The sequence below is a fragment of the Zingiber officinale genome, chromosome 3B (genome assembly GCF_018446385.1).
Source record: "Zingiber officinale cultivar Zhangliang chromosome 3B, Zo_v1.1, whole genome shotgun sequence".
In the NCBI taxonomy this organism is placed as follows: Eukaryota; Viridiplantae; Streptophyta; class Magnoliopsida; order Zingiberales; family Zingiberaceae; genus Zingiber; species Zingiber officinale.
The window spans coordinates 12,586,343-12,614,266 of NC_055991.1; the positions used below are offsets into that span (position 1 = coordinate 12,586,343).

The 27,924-nt window shown below is 35.7% G+C and overlaps 1 protein-coding gene and 1 pseudogene across 1 annotated transcript; one reads left to right on the plus strand and one right to left on the minus strand.

The window, feature by feature from the left end:
* Positions 1–10,958: 10,958 nt before the first annotated feature.
* Positions 10,959–11,926, minus strand: LOC121968081 (agamous-like MADS-box protein AGL62). The gene has a single exon (XM_042518590.1). It carries the CDS (start codon positions 11,825–11,827, stop codon positions 11,219–11,221), a length of 609 nt encoding a protein of 202 aa, XP_042374524.1. The 5' UTR covers positions 11,828–11,926; the 3' UTR covers positions 10,959–11,218.
* Positions 11,826–16,797, plus strand: LOC122054689 (annotated as a pseudogene).
* Positions 16,798–27,924: the final 11,127 nt, after the last annotated feature.

A 27,924-nucleotide genomic window follows, 5' to 3' on the forward strand; every position in this document is an offset into this window, starting at 1 on the left:
CGGAGCGCCACTCATAGTTGAATATTTACTTGAAGATAATGAAAACTCGTCCGAAATGAGCATCGATGAAGGGGGAACGTCAAGAAATAAGGATAACATGGTAAGTGAGGTATGTTCCTTACCTCTCTAGAAATTGTATAAGTTCACAGAAATACTATCTAGAAGTCTATATATAAAGAGGACAAATTATGAAATGTCAAAGAAGACTATGCATTCCTACAAGAAATTTTTAACAAACTTAAGGATAAAAATGAAAAATTAAAAATTCAACTAGAAAATTTGAAAAGGACTCTACATTACTAAATTTATTTTTTTTCATAAATTTCTAAGTTTATAAATTATGAAGACCTAAACTGGTATTTTAGATTTCATAAGCGTCAAATTAAAAAAATCTTAAAAATTATATACAACAAATTTTTTTGATAAATTTAATAGGTAGAAACTTATTTTGGGTTCCTAAAACAAGTTTACCTTGATTAAAATTAATGTACATGTATGCTTGAATTTTAATTTATTTTAAGTTTTAATATTGCTTACAAAATTAATGGGACCGGATCCTCTGGTCCCCTTGTCCATGGTGCGCTCCTGGACCGGGACAAGAGGATTGGTGGGAGGTAATGACCCCCACCTGTTAATAGGTTGGGGGACCATTGCCCCCCACTAATGTAAAGGTTGTACCATGTATTGGTCCAACCTTTGCGAACTAGAGGATCCGCCCCCAAAATTAATGACTTCATATATCTACTATTCTATTTTGTGTTAAATTTATTTCTTGTGGTAAAGGATCATAATATTGGTTAAAACAAATTTTTGGGGGGATTTTTTTGATAATCATATAAATATTTATGATTTATTTATCAAAACTTTAATTTAAAATATAAAAATATTTTGAAGAATTTTAAAAAACCTAATTTTTTAGGAAGTTAATGTTATATTTTGGATAATGAGAAAAATCAGCAAGATTTTTAGATGATAATTTCTATTTTTAAAAATTTTATTTTTAAAAATAATTCTATCTATTTAAAATATTTTCTACTGTTAAAATAAAAATGTTATATACTTAAAATTTTTATTGTGGTATCAAATTAGTAAGATTACAATTGACAAAAAAATTCAAGATTTTTTACACTTTAAAATAATTTTTAAATTATTTTTAGACGAAACTCGTTTTTAATTTTTTAAAAAAATAGATATTCGAAAAATTATTCTTGAAAATTTTCTCAAACTAGTCACTATTTCAGAAATTCAAAATTTATAGATTTTTTTAAATATATGCCCTTATTTTTTGATGTGATCAAAGAGGAAGAAGATTATGTTTAAGGCGAGTTATATTAAATTTGCAAATTTTGTTTACTTATTATAAATTGCAACATTTTTGTAGTAAATTGTAAGTTATGTTAGTTTGCTTTTATTACCATAACTTAACTTGGGGTCGATGCACATCAAAAAGGGAGAGATTAGAAGTACCCCCGGTAAGATTTGATGTGATCAATCGGGTTAAGTTAGGTTCTGCTATATTTGATTCTTATGTCTAAGTGTGCAGGAACTTAGGAACACAAGAAGTCAAGCGGAAGGTGTAACTAGTGAGAATGATGCTTTGAGAAGCGAGTCGACGAGCTCGGTGCATTCGAAGAACGAGGTGCTGCGAAAGAGTACACTAATGGACGAGAAAGATGCGCGTGACACTTTCGAGGGACGAGAAGCCGGAGCGGAAGATTGTTCGAGGAGAAGGTCGAAATTGAGTTCGGGTAAGCTCAAATTTGGATGGCCGGAGAATCACCTAAGCGGCCGGAGGCGAAGACCAAACATCAACACTACGTTGACTTGTCCAGGCTTGGACTGAGAGGTCTGGGCTCTCGAACCGACTCGGTGCCGAACGGTGCCACGTCGCAAGCGGTTACTGGATGGCGTTCGGGTCCACGTCGGCAGAACTCCGGGACTGACAAGGATGAATTTTATCATCGCATCGTTGAGTAGCCATTATGAGTAGATAAGGCGCATAGTGGGGCACTTGGACCAGGTCCAGGCACCCGGAGAGGCCATGTCGATAAAACAGCTAGTTCGACCAATAAACCATAAATAGAGCTCTGATTCTCTTCATTTAATACAACACTCAAATACGAACTCTATGCTTTTATTTGTTTTATTGTCTTTATGATTTTGCGCTGTCGACGTTGTAAGAGGTTACTCTGTTTTCGTCTAAAGGAGATTTGTTGAGTGGAGCTTTCACTGCCTTGAACTAGCAATCTTCTGATTGCAAACCAAGTAAATCCTGCCTCATCTTTTTATTTATGTGTTAATTAACTTTTGTTCAACTAACCTGTTTTGTCTTTGCTAAAGCGTTAAAGCAAAAGAAACTTTTTAATTTCCTGACATGGCAATTCACCCCCACTCTTGTCGGCAACACGGAACCAACAACAAGACCCTTTAAATATCTTAGAATTCGAATAGCTGCATAAAGATGTGGTTTGTGTGGATGATGCATGAACTGATTAAGAAGATGCGCTGAATAAGTGATATTTGGACGAGTAATTGTTAAGTAAATAAGTTTTTCAACAATCTTTTATATCGTGAAGGATCTTTAAATATTTCTCCATCAGTTGATGTGAGTTTAAAATTTTGTTCAATAGGACAACTGATTGGAGCAACTCAAAGAAGACCCATTTCATCAAGTATGTATAATGTGTACTTTTGTTGTGATATATAAATTCCTTATTTCATGTAGTCACTTCTATCTCCAAAAAATATTTTAACTTTCCAGAGTTTTTTATTCGAAAGTGCTCATGTAGAAAACTTATAAGAGTTCTTATGGATTGGGATCATTTCCCGTGATTATCATGTCATCAACATCAATAAATACAATCATGAATGAGTCTCCATATGTCCCCTCGGGGCGGTGCGATGGTTAAGACATAGGGTGTTGCCACATGAGGTCTTGGGGTCGAAACTCGGTGTGACCGAGCATAACCTCCCCCATGTCTTGGCCATTTGCACTAATGGCTAGTAGCCACCCGTGATTTACCTTCTTCGTATTGGCCTAGGGACGGATTGGCAGGGGCGCTGGGGGCGAGCGAATCGCCTTTTGCCACATGAATGAGTCTCCATATGCTCGTGTGAACAATGCATAATCTGTCATAGACTGCTTAAAACTGGCCTTTTGAATAACTAAATAAAATTGTGAATACCAATTCCGAGAAGCTTGTTTTAATTCATAGAGCGATTTGTTTAGTCGACAAATGATGTTCTCCCCTGTTGACTATAATCAAGTGATGGAAGCATGTATACTTCATCTAGATTGTCATAGAGAAAAGCATTTTGAACATTAAGTTGATGAAGAGACTAACCACTCATAGTAGCTATAGCTAGTAGACAACAACTAACTTGACAACTGGTGCAAAAGTCTCGTTATAATCCAACCCTTCAACTTGTGTGTAACATTAGCGACAAGTTTCACCTTGTAACACTCAATGGATACATCTGATTTGTACTTAATTTTGTATACCCACTTGCAACCGATTGCCTTCGTTCCTTTAGGTAAGGAAGTAAGGGTCCATCTACCATTTTCTTCCAATGCTTGAATTTCCAATAGATAATCCAACAGATGAATATGAAAGTATTTTTGTTTCTAGTAATAACTTAGATGATGAAATCATATGATCAGTGACACCACTATCAACAATCTGATTCCTAGGAGTTTGTGAATTAATGTAGCATGAAGAGAAAAAGGAAATGAATGAACCTGTAACATTTGTCCTTGGTTGAGTTTCACCATTATTTAAGAGAGCCAAAAGTTATTGATATTGTTCATGTGTGAAGCTTGGAGTCTATAACTGAGAATTTTTTTTCAAAAGACTCCTTCTTCCCTTAATTCTTCTTATATCCCAAAGGGAAACTATGCAAGTGGTAGCATCTACCAATGGTATGATTATTCTCAGTTGCTACAATATAATTTCATTTTACTTTTATTTGATGAATGATTCCCATAATGTATACCAGTATGACCTCCTTGGAGAGAATCAAGTCTCTTTGTTTCTCTTCATTTAAAACCACGAAATAAACTCTCCCAATAGTAGGACGAGATTGCATAAGAAGTATTTGATCACGAATAACAGAATAAGATTCATAAGGAATCACATTACCTTTTCTCTTTTTCTCGTTCCTCTACTTTCTTCATGACATTACAAGTACAAATTAGAAGATCATTATAAGAAGAAAGTTCATCCCACAGGCCTTTTACTTTAGTGAAATAGACTGCAATAGACATAGAATCTTGTTGTAAAGAAGCAATGTCTCTCTTGATTTGAAATATTCTAGGCTCATTATTTTGGAAGAATCTTTCCTTCAAATCAGTCCAAATTTTAGTAGCTAACTCAACATAAATCACGCTATTGGCAAGAGCAAATTCAATAGAATTGGGAATGCATGATAAAACCATGTCATTACTATGAGAGAAAGTTTTATTAGTCAATGTTTGTTTCTCGATATTTCTATTGATAAAATGCATTTTTTTTTAGTGTTGAGAGATATACTCATTGAACGAGTCCAAGTAATTGTCATCATTCAAATGTTTTGGGGATCCAAACAATTCCGGGATCATCTAAGTATTGAAATAGAAATGAATTAGAAATGTCAACAACAATATTTCCTCCAACTTTATTTAATGAAGAAGTCGAATCTATCATATTAGACAACTAAGCCTCCCAGAAATAAATTGATCTAATATATATATATATATATATATATATATATATATATATATATATATAGAGGATTGATATGTGCGCGCCTGCACAGTGCGGACTGTGCGCGCGCAACATATCAATCGGCGTTTTTTTATTTTTTTTATTAGTTTTTAAATTAAAAAATAATTAAAAAATTTCACATTTCCTTATATAAATTTCTAATACCTTAATATATCCCCTTAACATATTACAATACTCAATAAATACTTAAATTAATTTTATTTTAATTTTTTTTTAAAACCAAACACTATAACCTAATTGGGAAGCCTAAACCCCAGATGTAAAATAAAAAAAAAAAATAGCTTTAACACTATAACCAAAGCCTGAAACCTAGAAATAAACTCTTAAAAATATTTTATTTTTTAAATTTTTTAATTTATAAATTAAAAAAAAAAAAAAACAGTTATTATCTTGCATTACGTTACACATGATAATATATATATATATATATATATATATATATATATATATATATATATATATATCTTACTATTTTATTAAAAATCTTCCCCCTTTACTGACTAATTTTGGTGAAGCCTAAAATACATTTACGTTAATGTCCTTTTTTTATTTACACTAAAAATAATTCCAAGGTTTATTAGTAATTCCACAAGCGAAACAATTAGTGATCTAGAGTTCGAGACTCAGCTACAGCGTATTATTATGAATTTTTCTCATTATTAATTTTCTCTGGTTGTTTTATATAAAAAATATAGTTCTCTTTAGTCTCATATCTTATAATTGATAATACTCTGATAAAAAAAGCTTCTATAAATATTTTAGGCCGACGATATTAAAAAATATATTTTTCTTAGTTTTTTTTACTAAGACAAATATAATATTAAATTAAAATAATTTTTTGCATAGGAAAACTCGTTACATTAGTTTGTTACTGGGATTCTCTAGCGTCACTATTGTATGAGTCTGACGAATCTTACCCAAATAATTAATTCTTGGTTTATAAGGGGTAATCTTACCCAAATAATTAATTTTTGATTTATAAGGGTGACGAATCTTACCCAAATAATTAATTCTTAGTTTATAAAGGTGACACTAGAAAATCCAAACAATTCAGATTTTCAAAAACCCAAATAATTTATATATTATTATGTTCACGATCACACTAGCATATATATATATATATAGAGAGAGAGAGAGAAATCTTCTCCTGCGGTGCATTTCTTGCGGTTTTGGTGCGGTTGCCTTCCTGATCGGTCTGGTGACCGATTAGGGAACCTCCGCTTCTCCCGGCGTTTGCCGGTGATCGGCGTTTGACGCTGGCGGAACACCCCTCGGCCGGATCACAACCGGATTCCGACCGAATCGCGGCCGAATTCCGGCCAGATGGCTGCCGGAATCAGGCCGTCTGCGCCGCGATGCTAGTGTTAGGAACCTTCGTACTCGGCTAGAGAGGGGGGTGTGAATAGCCGCCCCAAATCGAATCGCACTAAAACCATAAGAAATAATACGCAGAGAAGATTTCTCTCTCTCTATATATATATATATATATATATATATATATATATATATATATAATTGGGCTAAAAAGAAGAAAAAGATAATAAATATTGGACATCTATTACATTAAGATAAATAGGGAAAATTCTTAATGTATATTTAGAATCAATATTAAAAGAAAGAAATTCAACAAAAATAAATCAACCTAATAATTTTTTAATTTAATATTAGAATATTTAAATAATAAAATTGGTGCCTCCACTTGTCCATGAAATTTTAGATAAATGTGTTCAAGAATGATCAACTGCAAACTCAATTGGATACTTAGTTTCATTACGTCGTTGAATAATTCTTAACTTATCGATTGAAATTTATAATTAGATGTGTAGTAATACTTATATGTATTTTTTTTATAGAAGAGTAATTTTTTTAAAATATTTAGTAAACATAAATAATTTTAAAGGGGAATATCTCAAACATTTAGAAATTTCTACACGTGTTCTTGTCTTTCAAATGTGGAAAATAGCTCTAGTTCATCATCGGTAAACTCAATATTATCAGTATCCAAATTCCAAATTGTCCTTTCCTTGTGCTCTTGAGATTGAGATAAGCTTTCTTCTATTTGAATTGAAGACAAGATGTTGAAAATAATTGAACTTTGAGAATCACAAGGCAAGAATAAAAAATTTATTGTAAAAATAATGAAATGAAGTTGCCTATGTATAATTTAGGAAATAATAATTAATTAATCATAATTATTGATGGAAAATGATCAAATTATTCGGATCATTCCAAAAACCTTTCAAATGGTCGAATCAATCGATTAATCTCAATTTCAATGACCATCTAAAAAATACTTCTTGAACTAACCATTTAAATCGCCGATTTACAATAAATTTGAGTAAAAAATTAGCAAGTTGTGGTATAAATTATTGAACTAGATCAATGGGCTATTGATCTGATTAGTTTTAGATCAAGTCTCATTCGAGCTTGACCTATGACCTACATGTTAGACCTGGTATGAGAGCAAAGTACGCCAAAATATTAACGCCTTCAATTTACTTGATATCCATCTCCATGAGTTAACTAATCTAAGAGTTTAGCTCTCTCTCATAGCTTCATTATGAAAATCTCTTTCTCAAAAATTTTCTAGAGGTGAAGAAGTCTCGTACAAACTTGAATACGAGAATACTACAAGAATAAAAAAGTAATTAAATACAAAATACAATGAGCATCTTCCTTGATCTCTTGTAGCTTGAAAATGTCTCTTACTGATTTGAAAATGCACCAGCACTTCACTTCAAAATTTTCAAGAACCAATATCATAAAATATTCACGAGAACTCCTTTTCTATGGTTTCTTTCGGACTAGAAAACGCCTTCCAATTGATTGGTCTCATTGTCAATCAATTGCAATGTCAGATCGATCATTAAAAACCTACAGAACAACTCTTTTTTACTCATTCAATTGATTGGTGAGTCATACCAATTGATGGGTAGCTTTTAATCAATTGACCTAATCAATTCAGAAACTTTTTGTTCTTCATGAAAATACTTTAATCGATTGACTCAATCGATTCCGTGACTTTCAGTTCTCTCACGAAAAGATCTTCAATTGATTAGCCCAATCGATAGATAAAGTCTTAATCGATTGCCTTGATAAATTTCAAGGCCTTCTGTGCTCTCGTGAAATAACCTTTAATCATTAGGCTGATCGATTAGTGAAGCCTGAATCAATAGCCTCAATTGATTCCAAGGCTTATGTGCTCTCGTGAAAACACAACCAATCAATTACACTAATTAATTGCTTTGGGTCAATCAATTGCTCAACCCTAAATCTGAAATTCGAGTTTAGGGTTTACAAATCAATTGGCACATCACCCCAATAGATTGGTAACACTAAATTCAGTCATCTCAAGACTGAATTTATGTCTTTCTTGATATCCGATTGACCTCAATCTACCAAGACTCTCTTTGCTCAACATCTAGTCATCCTTGTTGAGACTCTATATTGTCCAATATCTAATCATAGTGTACTGTGAGTGAGGAGTGTGAATCCTTAGATTAGTCATCTTGTTGATGTGGATAGCAAGTAAATCCTTATGTTAGCATTGGAGAATTATTCACTTCAATTATCCGTTGCAAATTATCATCAATGAAACCGGCGAACTATTCACCCCTATCTCCCCTTGGTCCTAACAACAATATTATAAATGACATCCAAGGGAGAGTATTATGAATGTATGTGGATGTTATAAATTTGAATCTATCTTCAACATCTAATGAATCAAGTGAATGTATTCAAAGTGTAAGATTAAATGTGTCTTACCAATGCAATGTACATGACTCTTAGATTTGTTCAAATGTATTTAACTTTAATGTTGACTGTATCTACTCACCCTATAAATAAGGAGTTATAAATATCATTTTGATAAGAAGTAACAAGGATTTTCTCTTTTCTCTTTTTTCATCATCTCTTGCTCTAGTGGTTTTTTTATTACTTTTACTATAGTTATTACTAATTCATGAAATAAAATATTATAATTAAATGCTTCATGAAATTAACTTCTTTGCTAAAATAATTTACAGATAAAACAATTCATTTTAAAATTATTTTAAAAAGATCAAACATGTAATATTATTTTATTATTAATTAAAGCTCCATCTCCAAAAAGGAAAAATAAATAGATTTGATTTTTCAGATAGGACTGATCTCGATTTAAAAATCTTCATTGATTTCTTCAATAGGATCATTGCATAAGGTTTGCCCCGATTGAGACACGACCTCACTGTTCTTCTTTAGCCAGTCCTCTCCAAGACCTGTTTGGACTTTATCCGCTCGACTTTTGGTCCTTCAAAGTTGTTTAGACTTTATTCACACAACATCTAATCGGTCTGCCAAGGCTTTCTTCTGATTCGATATCTTGTCCTCTCTGACTTATTGAATTCATCTTGCTATATGCTGGTCTCTAATTCATCTGGTCTTGCTGCTTGGTTTTGTGATATGTCGAATCTTCCATTGCCTAGTATCTGGTCCAGTTGATTTACTAAGTCTTTTCAAGTTAAGCAACCTGCACAATTAATTAATCCATTAGATGACAACATAATTTAACTAGAATTTTGACAATATAAAAATATAGGTTCTATTCTAGTACACCTTGCACCAACAATATCTCATTTTTAATGTTTAACATTAACAACCTACTTCAAAATTAAGTTAAAACATAATATCTTCTTAAAACAGCTCACTCTCAAATTAACCCGAATTTTAACATCTCTGAGTTTGTTTGAGAAAACATTTCTTAAGTTCGAATCTCATCTCTCTCTTTGACCCACATAAAAAAAGAATGGGATCATTACATAAATTTTCAATAGAGATTTTAAATAAAACAATGCAATATTCAAGTTAATAATAGTTTATTTAAGAATATTTATGCTTCTGACAATTTTTTCAAAATAGAAGGTATTTTTCAAAAATATAATGATTCAAAAAATATTTGTGAGTATAGTTCTCAAAAATATTTTAAGTACAAATTTTGAACATGCTTAAAAAAAATTAGCAAAAAGATTTTTCACAAAGGTTTGGAAGATAGACAAAAATTACATTTGAAAAATATAATTTTTAAAAATATTTAAGATTTTGCTAAGAAAATATTCTTCAAGGTAAAATAATTTTTGAAAATGTTCCTAAGTATTAATGTAAAAAATTTTTAAATGCATTTTTCAAATTGTTTAAAATATTTTCCAAAAAGAATTTTCTAAGTGAATTTTTTAAAGGGAAGGAATTTCAAAAAGGAATTTTCAAAGAGAAAATTTAAAGGAAAAGAATTTTCAATGAGACCCCTTACCTTCACATTTTCTTTTTAATTTTACCTAAAGTCAAGCATGCATGATACTCAGTTAAATATGTCAAGCACACACAAGATACTAATTATGCATATTATAGGCAAGTCAAAATCAAATAAAACTAAAGCACCAAGTGCCTAATAGTCAAACATAACTAGAGATCAAATACAACATCAAATAAGTCATAAAGCTAATAGATAACGCCTAGGTAGACTGTCCAGATCTAATTGAATTAGGTAAACTTCCTTTATTTTTTTTAATCGTTAAAATCATTATTATTATTATTATTTATTAAAAGGCGAATAATTTTATTGAACCATTCACAGTAAAATCATCCAAATTTTTTAATATAAATATAAGACATTCTAGTAAAAACTCATTTTATAATTTATTTATTCAAAATTAGATAAATAACTAGTTGCCCTATCATCTCTTTAATTCTTGATTAATTCAAAATCCAAAAATGAGAGGTGGGCTGACTTTGAGCGTTGAGCTAAACACACAACAAAATGAATAAACAGAAAATGAAAGAAAAAACAAAAGAGCACATCAATTTTTGTTTTGTTAAACAAAATTACTATCTTAATCAAGAAACAATTCACTAGGGAAAAAAGCAAAAAAAAAAAAATGTGAATATTCTTTGATCCTTTATCACATCGAAAACTTTAACCTAACTTTCTATTTGACTTCCACTTGCATCCAATTGGTTCTTCTACGTGATTGAGAGGAACCAAATGGTGGTAACAATGCCTTTTTTGGATGAGAAGAAAGCATCAACTTTTGACCTTTTAAAAGTTTGGCAAGATTTTTAAAATAAGCCCTGGAGATGGGCCCTGGCTGTGAAGAGCCCGGAGAACACGCATAAATTTCAAAATTTAAAAATTGAAGGACTGAGATGGAAATATCACTCAGCATTTTTATTATTATTTGGATTAATTAACCATCTAAAGAACAGAATTAGGTCTGGAGTCTCGAGGTCTCAATCCTGAAGGAAGATCTCGGCTCGGGTAACCTATGCCTAATCCCGAACTGCGGTCTCGGCTTGCCTTCAGCCAGATCCGTCAAAGACCCAACCCATTTGAAATAAAAGAAAAAATCTGCTAATGTAATGCTTTCATTTACATAAACGAAAATCGGTTTTTTCCGATTAGGGTTCCGGCTGCCGAATTAACGCTAAAATCCACAAGAGAAAGGGGCAGAACAGAGGGCAAAGCCCCCGCCGCTCGCCTCCTTCTCGGTAGGCGCCTGTAAAGTCTCGACGGCCAGTTGATTCGCCCTGCTCAACGCCTCCGCTCGCACCCACTCCAGCGCGATCTGCAGCAGGTCGAGCTCCGGCAGCCCTAGCTCCTCCACCTCAGCGCCCAACAGCTCGCCCACAGGGCCCCACTGCGGCCCCCGCAGCGCCTCCTCGAGCTCCGCCTTCCTCCTCCTCCCTGCCTCGAGCCGTTCCTGCAGCTCCTTCTCCTGGCGGCCGAGATCCTGAACCAGCACGGCGGCCAGGGGGTGCCGCGGCGGGGTAGCCGGCGCGGCGCCGGCACTGCCGCCGAAAAACCGTCCCAAGATGGACGAGACGGAGGGGTGGCCGTAGGAGAAGGGCTTGCCGCTGGGCGAGAAGGCGAGGACAGCGATCTCGGCGCCGCACATAACTGAGAGTTCGCTGGCCTTCTTGAACACGCCGGCGCGACGCTTGGAGAAGCACACCTGCCGCGATGATTCCTTCTGAATAGGTTTAATCTCGATCTTCTGCTTCCCCTTCCCCGCGGTCGTCTTCGTCGCCACCATGCCGGTCGTCGCTTTTTCGCCGATGGTCGCCTTTTCGCCGATGGTCGCTCTCGAAGAAAATAATGACAATATAGTCTCAACGGAAAGCGTTTGTGTATATATATACACAGTCGATCAACGGCTGTCATTCCTAATTCATTTAGGAATCGGCTTTTATTTTATTTATTTAATTATTTTTTGAATTTATCACGTGTGAACACTTAAATTTTTTTAAAAAAAGCTTTCAAAATTCATTGAGAACCACTTTTAACAAATAAACGAACATAGTTAAGCTTCCGCTTTGTAAAATATAATGAAAATGATAGTGCAAAGGATAAAAATACTAACACTAAGATTTCGAAGGTATGATCTATGACAAGAAAGCTCGAATATCTCCCTAGGTTAGCACATCCTCTAATTTGAACATTTTAATCAATATCTAAATAAGATTCAGAATCAATTTTCTCACAATCAAGAGAGGTATAAATTTAAGAGTCACTGGGATGACTTGGGCTAATCATAATCTGTATAGTGTGTGCGCTCTTTTAATTTAAGAGTATGTTTGATTCAAGTTATCATGTATAATTTTGATTATGTGATTATCAGGTAATCACATAATCAAGATTATGAGGAATAAAAAAAATTATACCTCCTAAATTCTGGACCAGGGCCATCATCTAGTGCGACCCTCCTCTAGGGACGGGCTTGGGTTCGGTTGGTCGTGGAGGAGCTTTGCTGGTGGTGGATCTCTGTTTCATGCACAACTTCTGGTGGAAGAGAAATCGGAGGAGATCTAAGCGAGCTTTGGACATAGCTTCTCCATGGAAGAGAAATCGGAGGAGATCTAAGCGAGCTTTGGACGTAGCTTCTCCGTGGAAGAGAAATCGGAGGAGATCAGAACGAGCTTCGGGCGCAACTTCTGTGTGGTAGAGAAATTGAATATAGTACTTTTAATGTTTTTAATAATTAATTTTGGTGAAATTTAAAATTAAATTATGTTAATATTTTTTTAATATTGAAAATAATTTTAAAGTTTATTAGTAATTTTTTTATATAATTAAAAATCTCAACTTTTAATAAGTAATTTTGATGAAATTCAAAATTAAATTGAATAGTGTTTTTTTAAAAAAAATTGGAAATAATTTTTAAATTTATTAGGATATTTTTTAATTATTTTTTATATTTTGAACTGACAAGATTAGAAAATATATCTATTTTAGTCTTTTGTTTAAGATTAGATATAGTATCTATTTTGTTTTAATTTAATATTTTGCGATGACTAATTAGTAAAATGTTTGATTGGGTGAGTTGGATAAAGTAAATCAAGCAGACTAATCAATTGGCATGACAAAGTTATCCAGATGGATTAGTTAGTCCGAAGGGATGATCTAACAGGGTGAGTTAAACAAGTTTGACGGGCAAAATAAGTTGGTCTGGTAGGCCAATTGGTTCAGGCAAGTTAGTTGGGTGGGTTAGTTCAACCAATTTAAAGAAGTTAAGCATGCTAAATAAACTGAGGGACAGACGATCAAGTTGGTTTAATCATGATGGGCAAATTGATTGATCTAGCTAGGTTCAGCAAGCTAGTTGGTACAGTTAACCCAAACAAGTTGGTTAGGCGCGATTAATCGAGCTTGAGTCTGAGCTTAATGGGGCAGTACGACACAGATCCGACGATGCCTTTTTAATTCTTTGCCACTGTGGTTGTTGGATTGGATCTCCTGCTCTCCGCCATCGTGCTTCGGGGTAGCACCGCCAATGACGGAGGTCCGAGCTAGATCTCCGGCAAGATCATTCTCTCCGGTGAGCATGCCGTCGTCCACGGCGCCACCGCCGTCGCCGTCGCCGCCGCCATCGACCTCTACACCCACGTCTCTTTCCGCCCCGATCGCTCGCTTCCTTCAGGTTCGGCACCTCTCCTCTCCCTTAGATGGCGTTTCAGTCATTCGCTTCGGGATTGTCTTACAAGTTGGAACCTTTTGTAGACCATAGTGATCGATCGGTTAGTTTAGAGCTGAAAGATATGGACTTGGTCTTCTCTTGGCCGCTCTCGAGGTTGAAGAAGAGTCTGGGAGATTCTTTTACTGCTTCGTCGTCCCCGGTTTCATGCACGGAAGAACGCATGAAACTGATTGCGACTCTAGTTGAAGAACAGGCCATTCCAGAAGCAAGGATTTCGCTTTCGTCTGGGCTTTTTGCCTTCCTTCATCTCTACACCTCGATCCATGGGTATATCCACTTTAGATTGATTCTGTTTGCTTCTTCATTCGTTTCCTACTGTTTTCTTTGCTTGTGAATGTTATACCTGACCCATTTAACTCATTCTTCTCTATAACTATTTCTGAAGTTAATTACAAACCAGGGAAAGTGGTTATCTCCTCTGATCTTCCACTAGGCTCCGGCTTGGGTTCGTCTGCGTCGTTCTGTGTGTTTCACTTGTAGCAGCTCTGCTTGCTTTGTCTGATGTCATTGTGATCGATAAATCAAAAAGTGGATGGAATACGCTGTGCAATTATGATCTTGAACTTGTGAATAAATGGGCATACGAAGGTGAAAAGATTATCCATGGGAAACCATCTGGCATTGATAACACTGTGAGCACATTTGGTACAAACCTTCTTTCTAACCTACCTTTTTCATTCATATAGGGATCTTTTATTTATGTTCTACTTAGTCTGCTTGGTGATTTGTCGAATCATAATTGTCTAAACTATGATATGTTTTCGCATTGTTGATTTGGAAACTCGCTCTTTTAATCATTTTTTAAAAGTGCCCATATCACAGGTAGCATGATTCAGTTTAGGTTTGGTGAATTGACCCATATTCAATCTAGTGCACCCCTAAGAATGCTCATTACAAATACAAAGGTTGGGAGGAACACAAAAAGCACTGGTTGCCGGTGTATCTGAAAGAGCCTCAAGGCATCAGGATGCTATGGCTGCTGTTTTCAATGCAGTTGACTCTATCAGCAAGGAACTATCTGCTATCATACAGTCAGCTGCTGCTGATGACAGATCTGTTACTGCAAGAGAAGAGAAAATAGAGGAATTAATGGAAATGAGCCAGGGTCTACTACAGTGCATGGGGGTGAGCCATGCTTCTATAGAAACTGTGCTTCATACAACACTAATACAAACTAGCATCCAAGCTGACTGGAGCTGGTGGTGGTGGGTGTGTTTTGACGCTGCTACCTACACGTATCCTTCCAGTTATATGTCATCCTAACTTAATGTTAGCTTTTGACCTTTTGTTTTCCTATTAAAAGTCCTTTTTTGCTGGATCTACATTGTGAAACTTGCTTCTTCAGGTTTATATTGTGCCTGGTTAAATTCTGATTTTGGATATTAATTATATGGACCACAATTTGTGAATTATATTGTGATTCATAAGAGAAACTTCTTTAATTTGCTAAATTGACTGTGAATATAGCTCTCCTGCTTTTGTTTAAAATTTATTTTGTTATAAATTTCATTTATGCAGTTTATTATACAATTGTTTTAGGCCAATCTGCAAAGCATTTTCTTTAAGCTCTTAGAAGAAATTTGATTAGTGGATCCATGATGTGACGAATCCAGTGTAAGTGTTTGAATACGTAAGTAAATAAATCTATAATGTTTATTAAATGTTGACAGTGATGAGGCCAATGAGCACCTGTTGACAAAGTGCCTTTTTTGACTTTGTGCAACTTAAAGTAGAAAGAAATCCATTTTGTTCCTGAAGAGGAATGTTAATAGGTTCTTCGATATGATATTTAACATGATGCTTGGAGGCACATGCCTTTATATTGTTGCATTGATACATGAAGATAGTTCCAACGAATTGCAGAATCCATTCCCGCTTGGTGATTAACAATTATTAAATTGAAGTTTATCCATTTACATATTAGGCAATAACTCTAGAAGAAGTAATAAATAGAGCTTCATGGAAACAATTGAAATGTTATAATTTTTATGGCCTTTCGAGGTTTAGGGTTCAAGGTTAAAGCCTACAGATGAAATGATACATTTGATTGTATCTTCAGAGCTATAACTGTCCAATTAAGGAAGAAATGGCTATCTGGAAGGACAGGTAGAATAATAAACTGATTATACGTACATGAGATATATCATTTTCTTAGTCATAGGAATTTATCCCACACAGAACTTATTGGATTGTGTTAGGTCTTGCATATGTATTTGGTAAACTGGCAAAATATCTTAATGGGTTTAAAAACCCTCTTAGAAACAATTTGAAGATTCTGAACTGTTCAATAACTAATTAGAAGTTGCAATACACAGTTGACCAAGTGATGTATTTTATGTTGCAGTAACAATTTCTGGTATATAGTGAAACTCATAGGATAAGAATCCTCCAACCCAACCATGATCTACATGTGCTTTAACTGCTCTGAAAAATAAGGGTTGACCTATCAGGGCTCAGTAATGCATGACTGCTCTATTAAGAAAGTGCTTTTGTATAAACAAATGCTTACTGATATGGCATCATGTCCATGATTTTGAAACTTCTCTCTTTATTTTATCTTGTTTTATTACCTATTCACTACGTCTTGCTCGTTAATGCTTCCTTGACCTCTGAGGAGTTCTTTCTTCTGGAGTTATAGACAAAGTCATTTCAGAGCTTGAGTCATGCGGATTTCAGTGCTTGAAAACTGAAGTTGCTGGGAAAGGTTTAGAGATATGTTTCAGCTAACAGTCTATCTTTTTCGTGCTGTTATTTGTAGTCTATGCGACCATGTCAATATTTTCTTGTTGGATTGACAATGTAATGGATCAGAATAGTTAGGAATGTCAACTGACTATTGATCGAGAGGGTGTTGTTGAACACTTTGCTTAATTGTGTTTGTATTTTTTGTCTCACTCTCCCTATTTGTTGCTGTTGGTTGTGTGTATGCTATTGAGCCTAGTTAATTTTTATACTCTTAATTGGAGATGTTGCGTTCATTTTTCTGGCTCAGATGTGATGGTTCTTGGTGTCCCTATCCCATTCTATAAAGCTAGTATACAATTATTATTTTGTAAAATAATGACTTACTTTATCCAAAAGAATTTTAATAGATTTTTTCTAAAAATCTAAACAAAATAAACAAATTGTAATATATATAGCCATTACAAAATTCAAAGAATCTTCATGTCTCACTCCTATAGATAGTAGAACTCTTAGCTTTGTGAATAATAGTGGGTAAAAAAATAAATTAAAAAAATCAATATACTAACGGTAGTATCTAACAGCATGAAACAAACACAAAATAAAACTATAAATAACTCATAGTGAACTCTCGAGACGAACTTGGTCACTGCTTGACGTCGAAAGAGCGATCACGAATCGATATCGAAAAGTTCTTTGCAAAGTTCACGAATCAAAATCCTTTGCTGCTCAAATGTTCTTCACCGATATCGCTCCAGCTCTCTTGTTCTCTCGTTGTCTCAATTGTTCTTGGACGCTTGATTATATTGGAAGAAAGCATCGGTTTGTAACCGATGCTTTGATGACCTTCATTGCATTAAAAGTTGAGGAGATGAATTAACGTTGCAAACGAACTGTCAACATCTTTCACTCGTCCAAGTCAATCCATAATGATCACATAGACCATGTCAGTTACATAGACTACAAGATGATCATATCACAAAGACCAGAGCAAAACCTTAATTAGTCACAAAGACTCAATAAGAACATTCAATCCATACTATAAGGTAAATGGTTTGTGCGATAGTAAACACACTGAGCAATAATTGCTAAAAAAATTGTTACACCTTACATAACTGCTCCATAAAATGAATCAGAGACATCAATAACTTGTGTTTACCCTACATTCAATTATTTGCATTAATATGAACATCACAAATCCCTTATAATGACTATTATGTCAAGAGCATGTTTAACATCTCCAATCAATACAATTATTCATAATTACATTTTATGTACTGAACTAAAGATATAACTGGTACCAATGAATAAATGTCACAGATGTAAATTAATCTTAATCTTCCTTTTAGCTAAATCTATTCATTCTAATCAGTCGCTTTTCTAGTTATGCTCCATAGATCGAATCATCCATAGCTAATAGGAAACATGCTAAAGTAACATATGTTAGGATCTCTTCGTACGGCTAGAGGGGGGGGGGGTGTGAATAGCCGACCCCAATTGCTCGCGTTTCTTTCTACAAACTAGGGTTAGCGCAGCGGAAACTAAATGCAGAAAGAAAACAGGAAAAGAAATCAAACCTCTACGCAGGGATGTAACGAGGTTCGGAGATGATACTCCTACTCCTCGGCGTGTCCGTAAGGTGGACGAGCCCTATCAATCCGTCGGTGGATGAGTCCCCGGAGAACCGGCTAATATCAACTCCTTGTGGGTGGAGAAACCTCGCCACAATCACTTGCAACAGCAAGCTAAGAGTACAAGAGAATAGCAAGAACAAAATACAACAGGAATGTAAACACAGTAGCTTGCCTTCTCGTCGACTGGGGTCCCGGATGAAGTAGCAACTTCACGGACAGATGCAACAAGCAACTCAGCAGCAGCTGATCCAGTCGTGGAATGAAGCTCACGCGAAGCTTCGACAAGGAGGAGCTCAACAAAGCTCAAGCACAACAGCACTTCGCAACAGGAAGGAAGAAGAAGCTATAGGTCGCAGCTGCAGCCCCCTTTATACCTGCGAAGAAGCGAAGAAAGAAGAAACTAGCCGTTGCGTCGCAACGGCTAGAGCCTGATCGGTCTGTGGACCGATCAGGCTCCATAAGGAGACATGAGGAAGTCCTGAACGGTCACAGATGATCGGATATCGGGATCGGGAACCCTCGACTTGCTTCCGCGAGTTCAGTTGGTCGATCGATCAGGTGATCGATTGAGCCATCGATCGCTAAGAAGCATGGTGAATCACTCAGTGATCGATTATGAGCACCACGGACCGATCCAAACTTCTCACCCTAGACCTAAGACTTCCACACCAACATTCGGTCAACCTTGACTGTTGGTACATCATTCCTAGCATCCGGTCACTCCCTTGACCTGCTAGCACTTCCCGCTAATTGTCCGGTCAACTTTGACCCACTTAGACTTCTCCACACCGATGTCCGATCACCCTTGATCCATCTGGATTTTTCCTGCCCGGCTTCACTCACCAGGACTTTCCACATTGCCTAACATCCCAGTTATCCACTGCTCGGCTTCACTCACGGGACTTTCCACACTGCCTAACATCCCAGTTAGGACTTTCCCACTGCTTCACTCACCAGACTTTCCAACTGCCTAACATCCCAGTTAGGACTTTCCCACTGCCTGGCTTCACTCACCAGGACTTTCCACACTGCCTAACATCCCAGTTAGGACTTTTCCGTGCCAAGTCTCCATACTTGGACTTTTCCCGTGCCAAGTCTCCATACTTGGGCTTTTCGCGTGCCAAGCTCCCTGCTTGGACTTTTCCAGTGCCAAGTCTCCATACTTGGACTTTTCTAGTGCCAAGCTCCCTGCTTGGACTTTTCCGTTGCCAAGTCTCCATACTTGGACTTTTTCCCGAATCAGGTCAACCAGGTCAACCTTGACCTACGGTTGCCCCAATAATCTCCCAAACATCTATTCTTGTCCCATATCAAGAATACAACTCTTCCACGAGTGTCAAACATCAACATGCAACTCAACTAGGTCAACCTTGACCTAAGGTTGCACCGACAATCTTCCTAAGTCAAACATCAAAATACAACTCGAGTCAGGTCAACTCGAGTCAGGTCAACCAGGTCAACATTGACCTAAGGTTGCACCAACAACATACACTGATAAGAACTTCAAGTAGACGACTAAATAGTCACTTAGGGTAAAATTGAAATTAATTTATAATTTCAAAGGTCTCACATAGTAGAGAAGTAGAGATCCATTCTCCTACTACCATTCTTGTCGACATTGCACATGTGGTATGAATCACATGCTATGATATTATTCTCTTTACTAAAAAGAGCGTTTGTTTTTTCTAAAATTTAACATCGTACAAATTTTGATCTAGACATACCTAATGTTTAATCCTGAATTCAACATATGAATTCTAATCTAGCCTTAAGCAGATTTAGTAAATGGTGGGTTCATTTAGTCTGATCATTACAAAAATGATCTCATCTTGACACAATTATCAAGACGACCTTAACTTATGAGTATGTCTTTATTCATAGTTACATAAGATATCCCATAAGCAACGGTTTTATCTCTATTTATACTTGATAAATAGAGATGATTGTCCATGTGAATAGACCAGTCTCAATCTGCCAAACATGCTTATCGAGACTTTTATTCGAATGTAACAAAGACATATACACTGAATAGATCATGATATTTTTCATTTATCAAAATGTCTTTACAATAAATTACATTCTTTAAAGCCCCCAAAACTTCACATGTACTTGAAATGACTCTTTAGTCAATAGCTTAGTAAAAGGATCGGCAAACATATAACGTGTAGGGATATACTCAAGAACTATCTTTTTCTTGTCAACAATATCCCTTACAAAATTATACTTAATTTCTATATGCTTGTCTTTGTTGTGATATTTGGGATCCTTAGAAAAAGCTATAGTAGCTTGGCTGTCACAGTACACTGTAATAGGTCTCCCACTATTCTCAGTAATTTTCAGATGCTTCAGTAACCTTCTTAGCCAGATATCCTCTTGCACAGTGGCTGCATAAGCCATATACTCAGTTTCCATTGTCGACAAAGCTATACAAACCTGCTTCTTGCTGTTTCAAGAGATGACACCACCATTCAGCAAAAAGGTATAACCAGATGTAGATTTTCTATCATCAAGGTCCCTTGCCCAATCTGCATCTGTGTAGCTACTCAGGCTCATATCTGATCCTTAGAAACAGAGGCAATAATCTGTTGTCCCTTTGATATATCTGAATATCCACTTCATCGCTTTTCAGTGTCTCGATCCTGAGTTTGACTGGAAACGACTAACTAAACCAACAACATAGCTTATATCGGGACGAGTACACAACATACTATACATTAAACTACCAATAACACTGACATATGATTTTTTTCTTTATTTTAGCTATTTCTTTAGGAGTCTTGGGATGTATATTTTTGCTCAAAATAGTATCTCTTACTATAGATGTCTGTTCAATGTTTCAATCTTACATATTGAAGTGTTTTAGTATCTTAGTGATATAAGCTTCTTGAGACAAATCCAAAAACCTTTTAAATCGATCTCTAATGATCTTCACTCCTAAGATGTAATCTGCTTCTCTCATATCTATTATGTCCAATTGTGATAAAAGTTAGGATTTTACTTCTATCTCACACTTTATGTTACTTCAAGTTATTAGCATATCATCAATATATAATGGTAAAATGACAAACTTTCTTTTTTTCTTTCTTAGGTAAACACAATAATCCTCATTGATCATTTCAAAATCATAAGACAAAATGACTTCATTAAATCTTATGTTCCATTGTCTTGACGCTTGCTTTGGCCTATATATAGACTTCTTAAATCTACATATTCTATTTTCTTGGCCTTCAGCAATGTAACCTTCTGGCTGTGCCATATAGATTTCTTTATCAAGATTACCATTAAGGAAAGGTGTTTTTTACATCAATCTGTTGTAATTCCATGTCAAATTGTACTACTATAGTTAGGATGACACGTATAGACACAAACTTCACAACTGGGGAGCATGCCTCTTCAAAATTAATACCTTCTAGTTGGGTATATCCTTTTGCAACTAAATGAGCCTTATATCGATTAATCGAACCATCTGCTTTCCTCTTTATCTTGAGAATCCACTTATTCCCAATAGCCCTTCGTCCCGGAGGAAGATCGACTAAATCCCAAACTTGATTCTTTCTCATTGACTCCGTCTTCTCATCAATTGCAATTTTCCATTTTTTTCTTACTGAGCTTCTCAAAGCTTTCTCAACTATCCGAGGTTCCTCATTGTCAACTAGGAGAATCATCAATGCCTCATTCTCAATGTCAAACCTTCTCCGAGGAATAATCTGATGACTACTTCTTCGTAGTTTAGACTGTTGAGAAACTGACTCATTTAGTGGCAAATTACTCCCATTACGTTGACTAGATTCAGGCATCTCCTGATTTGTTGATAAAGGAACATTATTCTCCTCCTCTATCTCATATAAAGGAATGGTCTTATCAACTTCACCTCGTGTTGGAAATTCTAGTTTCAAGAAAAGTATCATCTCTTGGCTCTATTTTAGAGATGATTCCATCTTGTCACTCACCAATGAAGACATAACCCTTAGAAGTGTCAGAATACTTTATAAGGATACACTTTTTACCTCTAGGTCCTAATTTTCCATATTCGTGAGTGTCATCATGAACGTAGGCAGTTAACCCCCAAGATCTCAGATTACTCAAATCTGGCTTTTTGCCTGTCCAACGTTCATGTGAGGTAGATGGAACTGACTTTGAAGACACTTTGTTAAGTATATAGGCCATAACTAATAATGCATCTCTCCAATAGGAGATTGACAAATTAGCTTGCATCATCATAGACTTAACCATTTCAGGAAGAGTCATATTTATTCTTTCAGCAACCCCATTTTGGAGTTCCAAGGATAGTTAGCTGTCTAATAATCCCTTTTTCATTACTCATTGTCTTGAACTGATCAAACAAATATTCACCTCCATGGTCAGTGCGCAAGGTTTTAACCTTATGTTTCAATTGATTCTCAACTTCGTTCAAGTAACGAATGAAGCAATCTAATGCTTTAGATTTGTGAGAAATCAAATACACATGACCAAAACGTGTGAAGTCATCAATAATATAATGAAATAAGAACTCCCATTTCTAGCCTTCAGATTCATTGGACCACAAATATCCAAATGAATTAATTATAATGGTGATTCAGCCCTAATAGCCTTACCAAATGATTTTTTACTTGCCTTTCCAGCAAGACAATGCTCACATATAGACAAGTTAATCTTAGCACGAGCGCCTAAAAAGTCCTCCTTAGCTAATCTATTCATTTGCTCTTATCCTATATATCCTACTCTAGCATGCCAAATTTCATCATTAACATTAGCATTACTAGTAAGAACAATGTTTGAAAAATAATCATCATTATTATTTGGTTCTACATCAAGAACTATAAAACCATTTGTTATATAACCATGCCAAATTAACACAGAGTTAATTTGAAGTTCCACACAATGGCTATAAAAATTTACACAATAACCTAAATTAAGAAGACAAGTGGCGAAAACTAGATTCTGTCGAATCTCAGGAGCATACAGGACTGTTAGGACCGAAAAGTAGCTAGAGGGGGGGTGAATAGTTCGTCACGTGCTCGGTGCTTATCGTTGCTTGTTTCTTCAAGAATGCGTAGCGGAAATACAAAGAAACAACATACAACGCTAACACGGTTGGTTTACTTGGTATCCACCTCACAAGAGGTGACTAGTCTAAGGATCCACACCTACACACACACCCTCCACTAATGAAACTCTCCTTAATGATAACTACCAAGGGCGGAGAAGCCCTACAAGACTCAATACAAGAAGAAAGGGAAAGGTAATGAAATACAAGCTTACAAGCTTACAATGAGTGCAAAAACCCTAACCCTAGTTTCTTCTCCTTGCTTTGATCCGCCTCTTGACTTGGAAGAACCTTCAAGGACTAGCGATCTCGAGCTTGAGAAGAGCTGTGGAGGAGCTGGTGAAGATCTGAAATGAATCGGTGAAGAAGTGCCGAAGACAACGCTCGCCTGCGGCTCAAATACGACGCAACGGTCGGATCCCAATCGATTCGATTATTCCCAATCGATCGGGAAGGCTTTGGATCGATCCACGGATCGATCCAGAGCACCTCTGTGCTCTGGAAAAATGCCTGGATCGATCCAGCGCTTATCGCGCGAAGCAGCAGCGTCCCAATCGATCCACTGATCGATTGGGACCTCTGGATCGATCCACTGATCGATCCAGAGGCTCTCTGTTCGCTGGGAAAGGCCTGGATCGATCCACTGATCGATCCAGCTCCTGATTTTTGCCTAAAACCAAGTCCCAAGCCTCTCAAACCAACATCCGGTCAATCTTGACCTGTTGGTACATCATGCCTAGCATCTGGTCACTCCCTTGACTTGCCAGGACTCCCCACCAAGTGTCCGGTCAATCCCTTTGATCCACTTGGACTTTTCTCTTCGTGTTAAGTATCCGGTCACTCACTTGACCTACTTGAACTTCCACCAGATGTCTGGTCAACCTTGACCCATCTGGATTTCCTCGTGCCAAGTATCCAGTCAATCCTTTGACCTACTTGGACTTCCCAACACCAGATGTCTGATCATCCTTGATCCATCTGGATTTTCCCTTGCCTGGCTTCACTCACCAGGACTTTCACCTAGCTTCACTCACTAGGGTTTTCCATCTGCCTAGCTTCATCCACTAGGACTTTCACCTAGCTTCACTCACTAGAGTTTTCCATTTGCCTAGCTTCACTCACTAGGACATTCACCTGGCTTCACTCACCAGGATTTCCTTCTGCCTAGCTTCACTCACCAGGACTTTCACCTAGCTTCACTCACTAGGATTTTTCACTCTGTCTAACCTTCCAGTTAGGACTTCCCAGTCAGGTATCGGGCCACTCTTGACCTACTTGACTCTTCTTCATTCACATTGATCAGACCCTGATCAGAATCTTCCCACATGAACAACTGCACCTGCATTGTCCATGTGTCTGCATGTATTGTCAAACATCGAAACCATGACCAAGACTCAAGCTTGGTCAAACCAGTCAATCCTTGACCTAAGGGATATTGCACCAACAAGGACATCATGTAGAAACAAAGTTCGTCCACCATGTAGGTTGAGCTTGCAAGTGCCAATTCCTTTGACTTCAATTCTTGCATTGTTTTCCACATATATCCATTTATTGCCAGCTGGTACCCGACGATACTCCACCTATTTATCTCGATCACGAGCTACATGGTTAGTTGCTCCTGAATCTACAATCCACGAAGGATAAGAATCAGCTAACAACATTGTACTTGCAACATAATGCTCATGGAAAGAAGATAAAGATGAATCTACCTTTTTAGACTTAGTACAATCTCGAGCAAAATGACCCTTCTTGCTATAGTTGTAGCAAGTCAACTTGCTCTTAGGTCTTTGCCCATATTTCTTTCCTTTCTTCTTGATTTGGTTTTTAACAGCAACAGCACTAACCTCCTTTCCTTTTCCCTTTTCTTTCTTAAACTATTTTTTCTTATTCTTGGAACTAGAACCTTCAGCTACAAAAGCTTGACTAGAGATCCTTGCAAATTCAATGCTCTTTGCCTCAAGTTCAACATGGCATGAAACATCAATAAAAATCTTGATACTTTCACTATGAGTCAAATTCTGTTTCATTGTTTCCTAAAAATCAGGAAGGGAACGGATAACTACTTGAACATGTTATTCATTGGTCAACTCATGACCGATAGTTTTTAAGTCTCGAATCATGTTACTCATCTCCTTGAGATATTGAGCCATGATAGCATTCAAGCATTTTTTTATAGCTATCAAACTTAATTGTTAGCTGACGGAGCTCACTGAGACTTACTCCACTGTATTTCTCTCTAAGGGTTGCCCAGACAGCATGAATCGATGGTAATGACTTATACTCAAATACCAGGTCATTTACCATTGAACTAATCAATATTCCCTTAGCAATGAAGTCCTTCTTTTCTCATGCCTTATAGGCATCAAGGTCACGTCTATGCTGCATTGTGGAATCACCAGTCGGTTCATCCATGAATTGATTTACAACCCCTAGAACTTCTTGTTCCTCAATAACGTATTGTATCTTGAGGTGTCATAGTTTGCAGTTATCCCCATATAATTTTTCTTCTTTATTGAGTTCAACTATGATGTTTTTAGTTGCCATAATCTACATAAATAAATACATTATTTATTATTTCAGTGTAATTCATATGTATGTAATTAATTATTGACTCAGTGTAAATTAGAATTGATTTACAAAATCAAGTGATAACTTTGTTTCCACTCATCATTTGTATGTGACAATCCAATCAACATTGATCAATTATATTACACACATCCCATCAAATGAACTAATCATTTTCATATGAACTAATCATATATATATATATATATGAATGAATCATAAAATAAACATGAACTAATCATGAAATGAACTAATCATTGAATTGAACATGAACGAATCATGAAATGAACTAATTATTTTCAAGTTTGTTAACACATAACATAACTTTTCATAGTATAACTTTGTTCGTACATAACGACAGAAATTATTACACAACTAAAAAACTAAATGGGCTAATACTATTCGTACATAACGACAGTAAACATAATACTAGTAATATAGATATATAAGCTATCACCATTCCCATTAGGATAAATGCTAGTGCAGTGAATAATTATATCCCATTCATCCCAGACTCGACGATGGCATGATTAGCCTCAGAATCATCCTTTAGATCCATGTTTAGATCCATTTCTGGATCTACTACACACTCTTCCGGATCTTCTTCTGATTCTTCCGGATCTATCTCTAGATCCTCTTCAAATTCTTTGAGGTCCATTTCTGGATCCTTTTCAAATTCTTCGAGGTCCATTTCCAGATCCTCTTCAAATTCTTTGAGGTTCATTTTTAGATCCTCTTCAAATTCTTCGAGGTCCATTTCCGGATCCTCTTCAAATTCTTCGAGGTCCATTTCCGGATCCTCTTTAAATTCTTCGAGGTTCATTTCCGGATTCTCCTCAGATTCTGCGGGATTTGGATCCTCCTCAGATTCTGCAGGATCCATTTCTTCGAGATCTGGATCCTCTTCGGATTCTTCAGGATTCCATTCTAATTGAAGAAATATCAGCACATCTCGGAATATGAGATGCACCCTTCAAAATAATCACATAGTTACTGTGCTATATCACTGAGATGTTCTGGCAGTGACTGAACAAAAGCCCATCTTTTGTCTTTGTCTTGGACTGGATACCCTTCTCACTCGAGTTTCCAGAACATCCGATCGAGCCGATCAATAAGCCAACTGACTTCATGATCCGGGTCATATTCCAGCTCTTTGATCTCCTCTCAAAGCTCATGTTGTCGTTCATATCGACTTGTCATCGTGTATATTATTCTTGGTATTTGAAATTAAAAATAATGATATCAATACAAAATCGACAAACCAGTAACAAAAACCGATCAAATTTAATTCCCACATATACATAGAACAAATATATATAGAATACATAAGCAAATAAGAAAAATAAATTTTCTTTATTTGGGGAGTCTCATGTGACTGACACACTGGATCTGTTGACCAGCTCCTGTGTTTGGTCGATTTTCTAATCAGAACTAATCTAATTGGACAAGGATGTCTTATCTATGTTTGTTCTGGTTTATATCTAACCCATTTTAACAAATCTTGACTCATTAGGCAATTTGACAAATTTGATCAAATCTGACCTATTAGAACGAATTTGGTCTGATTTGATTAGTCTGACACATGCAATTAAATTATCCCAATTAATTCAATAATAAATTACTCTAGTTAAACTAACTAATGGATTGAACCATACCTAGGTATTATTAAATTAAACTAGTCTCGTTAAACTAACTAATAGTTTGAACTAGACCTGTGTTTGATTGGACCAAGAGTTAGTTCAATTTTTAATTAATTAAATCATAAATTAATTAAACATGTATTTAATTAATTAAATATTTTCAAAATCTAATCAAAACATCATTTACTTTTTTTTTAACTAATAAAAAACTTGATTAATGACGTTTCTTTTTTATTTATAAAAATCAAAAAATTTCTTACACACTGTGCTTCGTCAAAGCATTGTTCATCCCTTTTTTTTTTTTGAATCGATTGAGATTTTATTCAATAAAATATTTTTTTTAATGTCAAATTTTGTAGTTCAATTATATATATATATATATATATATATATATGTTCATGAATTTCAGGTAAGTAAGGTGGGAGCTTTGTATGTTATTTGTAGAGCAGGTGTTATCTTTTTGATAATTATTTTGTATTGTTTTCTTATGTTCAAGGTTACATTCAATCTTTCCTTGTCTTTTGTTTACTTTTCCTTTGAATTTCTAGTCTAAATCCATAATGAATTGAAAGATCAACCTAAATTCTT

Coding starts and splice junctions, on each gene's coding strand:
- LOC121968081 (XM_042518590.1), bottom strand. CDS start 11,827: ATGGTGGCGACGAAGACGACCGCGGGGAAGGGGAAGCAGAAGATCGAG.